Source organism: Schistocerca piceifrons, chromosome 5 (assembly GCF_021461385.2).
Source record: "Schistocerca piceifrons isolate TAMUIC-IGC-003096 chromosome 5, iqSchPice1.1, whole genome shotgun sequence".
Taxonomy (NCBI): Eukaryota; Metazoa; Arthropoda; class Insecta; order Orthoptera; family Acrididae; genus Schistocerca; species Schistocerca piceifrons.
In genome coordinates this window covers 286704159-286718568 of record NC_060142.1, presented here as the reverse complement: position 1 = coordinate 286718568, position 14410 = coordinate 286704159, and the positions used below count along the sequence as shown (strand labels likewise).

The window sequence follows — 14410 nt, the reverse complement described above, 5'->3', positions numbered from 1 at the left end:
CCAGTTGCCTGCAATTTTTTGTCTAATGAATTAAGTACATTATCACTGTAAGTGTAGATAGCCTTCTCAATATCAGAACCTTTTAGAAATCCAAACTGTGACTTTGACAGTATGTTATTTGAGATAAGATGGTTATAAAGACGACTGTACATTACTTTTTCGAAAATTTTTGAGAATGCTGGCAACAGTGAAATTGGACGGAAATTTGATGCTATTTCTTTATCTCCCTTCTTAAACAGTGGCTTAACTTCAGCATATTTCAGCCATTCGGGAAATATTCCACTGATAAACGACTGGTTACACAGATAGCTTAATATGTTACTTAGCTCAGAATCACATTCTTTAATTAACTTTGTTGATATTTCATCATACCCACTAGATGTTTTTGATTTTAAAGATTTTATGATGGACATTATTTCTGTTGGGGTAGTGAGGGTCAAATTCATATTATGGAAGTTACTTGAAATGTCTGGTCTAAGGTAATCCATAGCAGCATCTACCGAACCTGACAACCCCATCTTTTCAGTAACAGTTATAAAATGTTTGTTAAAAAGTTCTGCAACACTATACACATCTGTCACCAATGCATCATTTACTCTTAATGCTATTTGTTCCTCTTCATGTCTGGTTCTACCGGTCTCCTCCTTCACTATATCCCATATTGTCTTTATTTTGTTATCTGATATGACTATCTTTTCCTTGTAATATATTTGCTTTGACATCCGTATTACAGTCTTTAATATTTTGCAGTATTTCTTATAATGTGCTATAGCATCAACATTGGAAATGTTTCGGATTGACAGATACAGTTTTCTTTTTGTTTTACAAGGTACCCCTATTCCTCGAGTAATCCATGGCTTCTTTGTAGACTTTGCTCTAACCTTGGTAAGTTTTGGGGGAAAGCAGTGTTCAAATAAGGTAAGCACTTTATTAGCAAAAATGTTATATTTTTCATTCATGCCATGAGCACTGTAAACATCAGTCCAGTGAATGTCTCTGAGGAGTGTCCTAAAATAATCAATTTTTGGCTTACTGATTACCCTCTTGAGCTCAGATTTAACAGATTTTATATCCTGTTCAGTATTAACATTTAACAGAAGGAACTGCATGTCATGGTCTGAGAGGCCATTGACTATTGGTTTTGTAATATAATTTTGTTCATTTGACTTTTCTATAAAGATATTATCAATGGCTGTTTGTGAGCAAGTGGTTATCCTAGTGGGGAACTTTACTGTGGGAATTAAGTTGAATGATAGTGTTACTAACTCAAATAGGTTCTTATTGGGAGAGTCTTTAAGGAAATCTACATTGAAATCACCAGCAACCACTATTTCTTTGTTTTTGGTTGTTAAATGGGCCAGTACAGCTTCAAGGTGGTTTACAAACAGATTAAAGTTACCTGCAGGTGCTCGATATACACTTAATATTATGAAAGATTTTTTGTGAAAATCTAATTCTGTTGCACATGCTTCCATATGCTGTTCTAGGCAAAATTTATGAATGTCTATGTTCTTAAATTTATGACAGTTCCTGATGAATGTGGCAACTCCTCCTTTCTCCATTTCTGATCTACAATAGTGAGATGCTAATCTAAACCCTGTAACACTTAAAAGTTCTATACCAGTGGTCACATGATGTTCAGAGAGGCAGATTATGTCAGCTGGGTTTGAAGACTCTAATTCATCTATGCAGATAGTTAATTCATTAATTTTATTTCTCAGTCCTCGAATATTTTGATGCAATACAGATAGCTGACATTTCACATTGACTGACTTAAAATTGGATGGAGTTAAAATATCTGCTGACAGTTGAAAATTCTTAACCAATGGCTGTTTATGTTGATGTAATAAGCTGGAATTATGTTTTTTGATTTCTTTCTCAAACTGAAGGTTTGTCTCAGTTCTAACCTCTCTTAAAATTTGTTTTCTTTCTGTCCTCCCTACCCTAAAAAAGGGTCTTTTCTGAATCCTATAACCACTGGTATTTTACCACTCATGACAGTGCCTCCCCCCTTTAACTTTCCTGCTATTTCCCCAGCCAATTTACCCTTCCCCTTCCTGTTGAGGTGAAGGCCATGCCTAGTATAATCCCACCTACTGACAGAATCAACATGAACCACACCAATGTGTGACCCCGCACCCGACATGAGCAGCCGTTCCAGCTCCAAATTAACTCTCTTGACAGAAGAGTTCAAATGAGGTCGGTCATGGCGCCCAAGAACAGATACAAACTCAACACTGGTATGCCTTGATGCTGATGCAATCTTCGCCAGGTCACACTCTATGCTGTACCCAGGATCTCTGTCAATACTGTTACCTGCCCCACCCACTATAACCACGGTGTCTTCCTTAGTGAAATCTTTGCAAAGTGATCCTAAATCCTCTGTCACCTGCTCCAGACCAGCACTAGGTTTAAAAAAATTGGTGACCTGGTATTCTGATCCTAGTTCATCCTGCAAGAGTTGGCCAACACCTCTTCCATGGGAACTACCTAACAACAACACTTTCTTTCTCTTTACTGATTTCCCTACATTCTTACTTTTCAATTTGCTGCTGAAAGTTTGTTGTGCCCTGTCTACACCTGTAACTGCTTGAGGCTCACCAGCTTCTAACTGAAGCAACAGGTCAAATCTATTTTCCACATTCACCATAAAGCTGTCAGACAAAGTTCTAGGCCTGTTCCTCCTGTTGCCTGTTGCCACTTCCCACCTCTCTTTACCCTTCTCCCTCCTTAACCTGTCAAGATCTCCCCTGGCCTTGTCTAACTCAGCCTGAAGGGCAGCAATTTTCCCCTCCTGTTCCAGTATCTTCCTATCTCTACTACAAATCCTACAAAACCACTGATGAGTCTCATTTACTTCCCCTATTCCCACGCCACTACAGTCACCCACATGGAAAAAACTACAGCACCCATCACACCAAAGCCCCGACCTAACAATTCTACGGCAAGTCAAGCACTTTTCACTCATGATAAACGTAATAATTTATTAAGAATAAGTCAGTTAAATTACAGATAAACACGAAAATATGGTTACACAAATTTGGCCTATACGCAACTGTGTGTAAACAAAAACAAATGTGCAAAGTTTCTGAAACAACAAGTTAAACTTTACGCTACTTTCCGGAAATGCTAGTTAAATAATGAAGAGGTACGCTAAGTTAAATTGCTGGAGAGAGCAAGGAACAACTAAACGAAATTCTATAGATTTGCTGCAGCAGAACGTAAACAGAAAATACGACTGTACGGTCTTTTCGCGTTTTCTGCTATATTACGTAATGAGAAATGAAACCTTTAATGGTACACTTAAACGGCACACTAATACACTTATTTACCACGTAATCAGTACTAATCTATGTGTTTTATAATCTAAAATAACTTATCTTTACGAGAACACCAAACCTCGCGCTAGTCGCTTGGCTGCAGGGCTGCTCACTTGATCTATTAGCAGTAGTAATAGGAAATGATGTACTTGGAAACATAATGCACACAACAGTGATATTGTGTACAATTCAGTACCATCAGGGTAAGGTACAGATGAATCATATATATAAGCTGAACAAATATGTTCTAAAAGCAGCTGAAGAATACAAATCATGTCATAGTAGTTGATGTAAATAGATTCCTAAGAAGATAAGGTTTCACATAGCAAGGATTAGATATGAACAAAAAAGGAGGAAAGAAACTATGCAGGGAACTACAGTGTGCATAAACAACCAAAATGCAGATCACAGTAACACAAAATATCAAAAACCAGGAAGACGTGATAAATGGACCATTACACTCCAAAAATGCATACATTTCCAAAGGAACATTGCATCATAATTTGGAATAACACAGGCACTTCAAAATTGTATTTATCTGCTGACACTGAACAAGTGACTTTCAATTAAATGTTCCCTTGTCCAGGGATATACATCAAGAATACATGAGTGCAGGTTGTAGACACATAGTTGATGACACACAGTAGTTTGGTGAGGTGACTGCCTGTGAAAAGAGGGAAATCTGGGTTCGAGTCCCAGTCCAGCACAAATTTTCATTGTCATTCCATTACACAGCTTATGGTTGTCCATATTCGTAATTGCAAATACACTTCATGTATTTCATAATGGCTGTAGTTGCCGCAATGCCTGTTCCTTAAGACATGCGTGCATGCACGCATGAAGGAACATTGCATCATAATTCAGACTACCATAGGCACTGCAGTATCGTAAAAATGAGGAAGATCATACTAATCTAATAACAGTACAAGATGGCACAGCATTAAGTGTAGTACTGGAACCTTCACACTGTAAAAAACAGGAATTATCTAGTCACACCTCAAGTTCTATCTACAACTGATTTTCAACAATGCAGGAGTTATCAGAAGGAAATAACATTAAAGTTTTGCATCAAAACATTCAAAAGAAAGAAAGTAGAAGTGCTCCTAAGTGGAAACAGCCAGAGTTATAATGTCTCAGTAAGGATGGGTGAAAGGAAGCAGAACTTCACAGCCTAATAATGAGAGACTAAGATCTACTTAATTATTTCTTCTGCAAATTACAACATAAAGGCGCATGTCTTACTATATACAGTATGTGGCAGAGAAGCAGGCTGCTTTAGTTAGTCTCTAAAAGTGAAATAGCATTATTGGCAATACCGGATGTTTGTAATACATTTCAGGTAGATATGCCATTTATTGATGTGGAGGACTGGGGCAGGGCTGAATGCGATGTGAAAGCCATCTGCAAAAATGGTGACTGTGTTGCTGCTGCTAGATGGGAACATCAAAGTACCAAAGTTGGCCACCTACAAGACATCATTTTTCAGACATGAAGAGTGTGTGAAATGGCAATATACATGGGCTTCATTGTTGTGGTTGAAAACGTTCAACAGTATAATCCTTGGCATATTTCATCAATATCCAAATCAGCCTATATTTCTGCCACATCGTGTACAAGAAGAGAACTGTTAGTCTACAACGTAGTGAATACTGTAAATGTATAAACTTACCAACTTGCTTAGAAAACTATTTTGAAATTACTGGCATAATGAATGAAAAACTAAAAGCTTCATGTGCATACAGGTCTCTAAGTGGTAATATTACAACATTTCTGAAAAACTAGCAAAATTAATAGTGAAGTTTACAATGAGAGTTGTTGTAATATGTGGAGACTATAACACAAACTGTCACTAATGACCTTATTATTGACTTCCTTCCTTCCTTTTACAGTGTAGAAATGGGTAAAGAATCAAATCCCAAACAAGAATTAAAATAACCTTTATTACACTTTAAAATGAAAATCATAATAGAGCACCTGATCAAAGCCAGACCATTACTGACAACACTATCATCAATACTGAAAACAATGAATGTGAAGCAAAAGTTCTGCAAACAGCATTCTCTGTGCATCATGTCTCTGCTATATCCACAAAATAAAACAGAAATAAAGTGAGCCATTAGAGAAGTTAGGATTATCAATCTACAAAACATGAACATTTTTAAAAATAACATATGGGAAAGAAGTTGGACTGAAACAGTGCAAGCACAGATGAGAAGCGTAATGCATATGTTAACACAATAATGCACAATTTTCATACAGTTTTCTCCAAAGTGACTGGTTGGAAAAAGAAGGGTGCACACAGGCAATGGATTACCAAAGAAATAATCAAACTAATTACTATACTTAAGGATCTCAGACAGAGTGGGAATATAGAGACATATAAACAGAATCAGAAGACGTCAGACAATTAATAAGAGAAGCAAAGGCCAGTTCAAAGAAAATAGCCATAAAACAAACTCAAAACATGAAACTAAAACAACATGGGACATAATCAACAATGAAAGATACAGTGACAAGAATATAAATTACACGAATATTACTAAAGTCAGTGATAACTGAGTACATGACAGTTACAGATGGAACAAAAATTGATAACATACTGAACAACTATTTCACTGATGCTGTACAAAATTTAAAGTATCAAAGAAACCATCATGAATTGGAGCGACATATAAGGCTTGAGCAACCATCACACTCAATGTTCTGGCACCAGTGACAAACAGGAACTTAAACAGAAATAATTCAAAAACCAAAATCCATCCAAGAAATCTGCAGGAGATGATGAAACATGAAATTATGTAATAAAGCAAGTAAGTGAAGAAATAATTGAACTATTTTTGGATACCATACAGCAAACAACTCGTTTGGGGAGAGTATTTCCAGAAAAATCAAAAATAACGAAGAGGTACCAATATAAAAGAACGGCAATGAAGTGACCCAAATAACTGCAGACCAGTATCTTTAACATCTGATTTCTCAAAAATACTAGAGATGCTTATGTGCAGTAGGCTGAGTACATTTCTAGGCCAACACAGTGTTCTGATTCTGTCATAATGCAGTTTTCAAAAAGGAAACCCACAAAACAACTAGCTATGTCAAACCTAACCAGACCCGTTATAGATGCATTAGACAAAATAAACTTGGTATCTCCTATGTTTCGGGATTTGTGTAAGGCTTTTGGCATAATCATCCATACAGAACTAATTGAGAAACTTGAAAAATGTGGCTTACGTGAAGAAGCAGAGTGATGGATGAAATCACATGATGGTAACAGAAAGCAGTATGTGACTATGGAGTCTGGATGTAAATCTGAAATCAAGACTATTAGGTACAGCACACCTCAAGGATCTGCATTATAGTGACTTTTGCTCAGTCTGTTCACGAAAAATATGGAAGTCATTAAAAATGAACAAAAACTACTATATGCTGATGATATTACATTAGAAACATATAAAAAATGTGGAAGCACTGGAAAGAAACATATTTATTTCGACAAACAAACAGTCCAGGTTTCATGCAGATAACATTGTGCTTCACATATATATTAAAGCAGTTTACAGGACAAAATTGGTTTCATGGTACAAAATGATTAAAGTACAACACACATACAGTTGACATTACAAAACTGGGTCCTAAGGCCCTCAAAGTAGATCCTGCAGTGTTCGCCATATGGTGCCAATGATGTGGTAGGTGCTGAATATCATCTGCACCACCATTTGCCGTATCATGTCTGAACAGAGTAATCTGTTGTTGCACTGCACTGGCGATGTCTTCTCATGTTGCAAACCATCAATCACATAGTGGTTCCTTTACCTGAGATCAAAGTCCCGTGGTGAAAGGTCAGGAAAGTACGGCAGGTGCTCCAAATTCTTCCACTCCCCAACATTACAGCTGCCTCTGTACACACTTATGTTCTGTGTGGTTTTGTGCTGACTGCATTTTCCACAAGATCTGGACCTTTTCCTGAATGCCACATCATACCTGTCACACCAAAAAATCCTTGTAGTACACTGCACTTACTGTTCTGCTATGAGGAATTAAATGGTGCATAATGACACTCCTCATGTTATGTACGACAATCACCATCAATTTCATGGTGTAAGGAGTCTGGCGGAACTTCTTATGCCTTAGCAACCTGGCATGTCACCACCCCATGGACTGATGTTTCACTTCCAGTTTCTAAGATTCATCTCCTTCTCTTCTTCTTCAATTGGCACTCCATCCCAGGATGGGACTTGGCCTCCTCAAGAATTTTCCACCATTCCTCTCAGGACTTTGCAGTAGACCTCCAGTTACGGCAGCCAACTCGGGCAGTGTCTTCTCCAACCTCATCACTCCATCTCAACCTCGGTCATCCTCTTTCACTTCTTCCTCCAGGTTCACTGCAGCAGGCTTTTCTTGCAGTATCTGTATCATGGAGTCATATTACATGTCCGGTTCATCTCAATCTACACAACTGTATGAACTTGACCAAATCATCCTCCCTATGGCAGTCATAGAGCTCGTCATTTCTTTGCCTTCTCCAACTCCCATTCTCATAAACAGGTCCAAAGATTCTCCTCAATATACTTCTTTTGTGTGATCTCAGTCTACTTTCACCCTGCTTTGTAATTGTCCATGTTTCTGAACCATACATAAGTACCGGGTGTCTCAGCATTTTATAGAGTCAGCACTTAGTCTCTCGCAATCGAAGCTTGGATTTAAAAAGTCACAGCATTCCAAAGCAAATCAATTAGAAGCACTTATGTGGGCCATAATTTCAGCTTAAATGCTGTCATGTTTCTATCTTTGCCCCCAGATAAGTGAAATATTCCATTCGCTCAAGGGCATCAAGGGCCACTGTGAGCTGTAAAGGTTGATTTGTGCCTCATCAGTTTTCAGGCCCACCTTCTCAGCCCTCAGTTTTACAGCTGAAAAGGGTTTTAGAGCCAAGAAGGCACTTTGTAGATCTCCAAATGTTCTATTCATTAGGCCCAAATCATCTGCATATCCTACAATTGTACAGACTTATAGGAGACAGTACCTCTTGTCTGAATACTCAGTTCACACACCACTTCTTCATGTGCCAAATTGAAAGCCCGTCCCCTTATGGGAAACTGGGGTGATAGCCTAGTTTGCACTTGCGCAGTACACTGGGGATGCCTTAGGGTGACCTTTATCAAATGCACTAACTCCTCAGGCACCCAAAATTTCCACATTGCCTCATAAAGTTTAGCCCGATTTATTGTCATATTCAGATTTGATATCAATGAAAAGATGGTGCACACCAAAATTAAATTCATTGGTCTTGTCTACTATTTGCCTGAGAGTAAATATCTGGTTCACAGTTGACTTTCCTGATCTGAATCCTCATTGATAACTTCCAATAATGTTTTCTGCTATAGGTGAAAGTCTACTAAACAAGACATTTGACAATATTTTATATGCAATACTTAGGAGTGTTATGTCTCTGTAGTTGCCGCATTTAGATATATCTCCTTTCTTGTGTATCAAACACACTATCACTAGATTCCATTCTTCTGGCAACTCTTCCTTTTCCCAGATAAGGCACAACATCTTGTATATCCTGCAATTTAACTCAACTCTTCCAGCTTTCAATAGTTCTGATGTTATACAGGGTGATTCTAAAGTCACTATACATTTTATATCTCAACAAATTTTATTAACCAATATGTAATGGCATTGCAACTTATGTTACAATAGGACATAATTTCAGTACATTTCAATGTGACCACCTTGCATGTCTAGGCCCCCCCCCCCCCCCCCCCCAGCGCTCCACTGTAGACCGAGAAACCTGCCCAAGCATATCTGGTGTAATCTCAGCAGCTGCAGCTCGAATCTGCTGTGTTAAGTGTTCAGTGCTGCGGATGTTCACCTGGTATACCTTAGACTTGATAAACCTCCATGTATAAAAGTCTAAGGGTGTCAAGTCAGGAGAGTGGGGTGGGTGCCCACATCCGTGGAGAGGCACGACTAATCCATCTGCCGGGAAATGCTTGATTCAGATAATCCCGAACAACGAGGGCAGAATGGGGTGGTGCAACATCCTGCTGAAAAACAACAGTATCCATAATCGCATCAGATATCAGTTCGGGCTCCAAAAACTGTTCCAACATATCTAGGTATGCGCTTCCAGTAACGGTTTGTTCTGCGAAGAAGAGCCCTTGCACTGTTGACCTCGTTATCCCTAACCACATGTTCACTTTTGCTGTGTCCCGTTGCCACTCCTGCAGCACACTTGGTTGTTTGTCTGCCAAGACCCTGCAGTTGTGTCCCTTCATGTGTCCACAGGTATGAAATGTAGCTTCATCACTGAACAAGACGTTTGCATCAACTTATCATTTTCCACAGCTTGTAGCAAGTCATGACACATAGCTTGTCTGGCTGCGTAGTCCTCCACTTCAAGCTTATGTACAACCTGGATATGGTACACAAGTTTGTGCAGCTTGTAATAAAGAACTCTCCATACGGTGATCTGAGTAATACCAAGCTCCCTACTAAGTCTCCTGGTAGATGCAGAAGGGCTACGTGTGATCGCATCCTGCACACTTTGTACAGTGTCTGGCATTATGGCTGGCCTCCCTGGACGTTCTTCATCTGCAACACTACCAGTACGCTGGAATTTATTGATGAGGGTCTTGATAGCAAGGCTGGTGGGGCCTGTTTTCCGGAATTGGTGGGCAAAGTTTGTCCACACCTGTTCATATGTCATTCCACAAAGACGAGCAGAAACAACAGCCATTCGTTCTTCTTTGGTTAGCATTCTGTCGTAGTATCTGCAAGAAACAAATATTCTATTACTATATCACTGAAATGTATAGTGACTTTAGAATCACCCTTATTATTGGTCCGTGGTGCTTTATTGCTCTTCAGTCAGGATATTGCTTTGTCTACCTCTCCTTGAGAGAGGAAGGACTCATCATCTGCTTCTGGATGGATTATGATCTCTTCAACAGGGGGCTCTGGAGCATCCAACAGTTCACTAAAATATTCTACCCAATGTTCCAATATTTCTTGGTCATCAGTTAGTAACTCCCCATTTTTGCTTTTACATATACTAATACGTGGCTTAAATGTTCTTCTGTCGCTATACATCTTTTGATAGGATTCGTTTTTTGAGTCATTTACAATTCCTCAATCTGCTTTCTTTCCCATTTCCTTTTCTTCTTCCGATGCAGTTTCTTCTGTTCTTTCCTTTTATTTTGATAATTTTGTACCGCTAAATGAGTATACGATTTATTAAGCGTTTTCCTGTAAGCCTAATTTTTCTTGTGACACTCTTACAATCTTCATCAAACCAGGTATTCCTTGGTTGTTTTCCTTCTTTCCTTAGAACTTCTTGTGCTGTTTTAATGACTGTGTTCTTGCAAGCACTCGATTCCTGATGCAGTGTCAGTTACACTAGGAGAGTATAGTGCAAGGTTCTCAGTAATCTTCCCAGAGTATGTTTTAGCAATCTCTTAATTTTTTAGCTTTAATACCATATGCTTTCTTTGAGATGTTCCTTTCATTTTTCTTGCTTTAGACATTCGAGCTCTTAGTTTTGCAATTACAAGGTGGTGGTCTGAATCCACATTAACTCCTCTGTAGATACATACATCTAATAAGTTTGAGAAAAGACTGCCATCCACAATTACACGATCATTTTGGTTAGTCCAAACTTCATCAGTATCAATTATTCATGACAGGAAGTGGTCACTGTCCTTTGGCCAGTGTGCTATGCGGTCGGAGCATATTACATATTTCATCCAGCGCTGAACTTCCATCAGTTCATGCAGTACCCACCACAATGTGATTTTTCACAGCAGCGGCTCTGTCCAATGCATCCTATGGATTGCACGTTTCTTGATGCCACTTGCCTCTCTAACTCCAGTAGCATCCATTGTCTGTCTTTCTTCAGAAGCTGCTCAACGACAACATCTTGCCAAACTGGTCCACACTCTGACAAGGTGTCACAAATGTTGCTGATCTCTGGTTGCCACACATTATTGTTGAAACTTTCCCAACCATCTTCCTACTGTTCAGTATGGGAGGGCATTATTCCCATGGGCTTCCACCAATTTACTGTGACATTCTCTCATATTTCTCCTTCAGAAAAAGGCAATTTTGATGTATGCATACTGCTCGACATGAATTACTTCCATCTCACACAATTCTCACCATACAGCTGATTTTGCAGCACACTCTGTACTACTACCAGCAATCACAGAGCCATTTGTTATTGTGAGAACACACTATGCCTCTACACAGGCTCATCCATAGGTAAAGCAGGTGGCTGACTTCCTGTTAGTGGTAGAATACTAGGGAAATGCAAATGGCCTACAAGGACATTGCTTACAAATCACTAATGTGACCAATCCTAGTATATGGCTCAAGTGCGTGAGACCAATACCAAATAGAGCTAACAGGATATTGAATGCATGCAGAGAAAGGCAGCTCAAACGGTCATAGGTTTGTTTGACAAATGGGAGAGTCTCACAGAGATTGTGAAGAAACTGAACTAGTGGACACCTGAAGATAAACAAAAACCATCCTGAGAAAGCACATTTACAGAGTTTGAAGAACTGGCTTTAAATCATGAGTGTAGGAACATACTACAACCACCTATGTATCAATCCCGTAGGGCCCGTGAGGATAGGATCAGATTAATTACAGTGCACACAGAGGCATTTAAAGAGTCATTCTTCCTGTGCTCCATATGTGAATGGAAAGGAGAGAAGCCCTAAACTGATGCAATGGAGAGAACCCCCTGTCATGCACTCCAGTGGTTTGTGGAGTATGAATGTAAATGTACAACTGCCTTCCATAATCTAAAAATATTGACATTTCTATGTACTTATAGCCTGTAAAACAATAATTTCATCAGTCAAAGGCAACACACTGCTAGGAAAAAATGCATAAGTTCATTTATAAGACACAAGAAATGAAGGTCAGCTGAGAAGTATACCACACAGGCCGACAGCTGTTGAAAAAGAGCCTTGATATTCAAATGTACAACTGGCAAAGTGTTTTCCTAGGAGTCTACAGGACAACAGAGAGTGAAAGACATTTCACAAACATCTTAAGGATTATTCAATAGAAAAATAATTTGATAGTGTAGAGTAGTAGTCCTAATGTGTAAATACGAAGGGATGTTTTTATAACATGTATATTGTATTGTCATCACCCAAATATACTGCATGCTTCAAATGTTTTTGTTATGTCCTTCCTGTAGTCATCAGAGTTAAAGAGTGTGCAAATAACTTGAAGACCTAAATATAAGTTGTGAAAAAATGTATGAAACATTACTATTACATTTGCTAATTTGATGTTGTACATTGTAATATGTATATTAAATATTTTAAGGCATTATATTAAGTTGACATGTCCTATATTACAAGTACACACCTTGTACAAAATATAATCAAATGGAAACAAATAAAAAACAATTAATTGGTCGCTTGATGAGTTTGCCACATTATAGAGTAAATGGACATCATTGTCCACAGCACTGGAATGGACATAGAAGAATGCAGGTAATTCAAAAGTGTGTTACAATGACAAGGCATGCAATATACATAGAATGTAGTTATAAAGCTACTATTCTACCGAAATTCTCTTCTTCATTAATAAATTACAAAAAATTGTATCTGTTAGCTTTAACTTACTGTGCTTCTGTGATTAAACGTAAAAAAGTGACAAAAAAGATGGCAACAATAAAAAAGCAATGTAAGTTCTATGGCACGCTGTTCATAAAATGTACCTCAGACCATGGTCCAGAGTTCCAGATGGGGCACTCCTCACTGTTACATGGTTGGCTGTGGTGAGGTCTCAGAACTGGACACTGTGAATCGGGAACCTGCAATAACACCATCACTAAACTTTTATGTATAGTACTTACGTCTGTCACTTACATTTGCAAAAAATTTACACAAATCACAGGACTGTCATTTCATGTTTCATGCTTTATTATAAAGAACAGGAAATGATAAAGAGTTCCAAGTGAAGAAGTGGAATAGTTACAGCATTAGGAGGTGAACAGATGTCCTGCATTAGCAGGGACAGAGCCCCTCCCCCCTTTTTCTTTCTTTTTAAAAAGTTAAAGCAGATGCCAAAATGTCCCTTTTCCTGCGGCGATGACTTATATCGGCATAAAATGTTGTCAATTCAAAATGGCCTGTTTTGCATCAGTTTCATGAAAAATTTAAAGGTACTAACAACTGACAAATCAATGTACTTTTTATATTATGGGTCTACTAATCATACACACCTGAAACCAAGTGGAAACTTTGCTTGGAAAAGTACACTGTACAGTTGTGAATGACAACTGAACTGTGTTGGTAATTGAGTAACAAACAGTTATCACTCATGTTTTGATGCAAGTGCTGCTAACTATAACAAAAACTGTAAATACATATGCTTCAGTGTGACTCAAAAGAAATTCATTACAATTGAAATTCATTACAGTTGTAACTTTGGTAAAAGACAGTACTGTGTTCTGCATTCATGACATAATAAAATACAGTGAACTTTTGTAAACTGCAAGTGCTAAAACACTTGAAATTAATAACACGCTACTGCTGAAAAAGAAGTGTTTTTTAATAGTGACCCACAAAAAGTATACCCAATTATTAAAAAGCAATTAATGATTCAAATGTTCGATGCAATAAGCGTGCATCTTCTTTCGTTATAAGCCATGGAGGGAGACTGGATACATCACAACACATAACCAGTGAAAAACATACTGAATGGTGCATGCAAATGCTTCCTCTAGCATTGCACCAAGTAATTGTTTTAAAAGTTAAAATTTTGTTGCTAAAGATATGAAATTAGAAGCTGTTGAAGGAGTCACTTACCATTCTGCTGACACAACCAATCTTTCAAATCAATGGACTGTACTGCTAAATTTATTCAATGTCCCTTTGAACCAAAATTTACTTGTGGCCTTATCAAAACCAAGGCATGTCTATTAAAACTTTTAAACGAATTTGCAATTTCTCAACCTGAATCTAATTTACCAAAAGTTAATTTTATTTCAATAATGACAGATGCATCAAACCATAAGGACATAAAAATATTTCCATTGCTTGTTACATACTTTCATTCTACTG

The 14410-nt window shown here is 38.1% G+C and overlaps 1 protein-coding gene across 1 annotated transcript in view; it reads right to left on the bottom strand.

Annotated features, from left to right (window-relative positions):
* The window catches only part of LOC124798414 (protein madd-4-like), a 473991-nt gene that overhangs the window by 281743 nt on the left and 177838 nt on the right, over positions 1-14410 (bottom strand). Inside the window, exon 7 of the mRNA XM_047261811.1 lies at positions 13063-13158. Within this exon, the coding sequence (XP_047117767.1) occupies positions 13063-13158 (96 nt within the window). The remainder of the gene's footprint in view (positions 1-13062; positions 13159-14410) is intronic.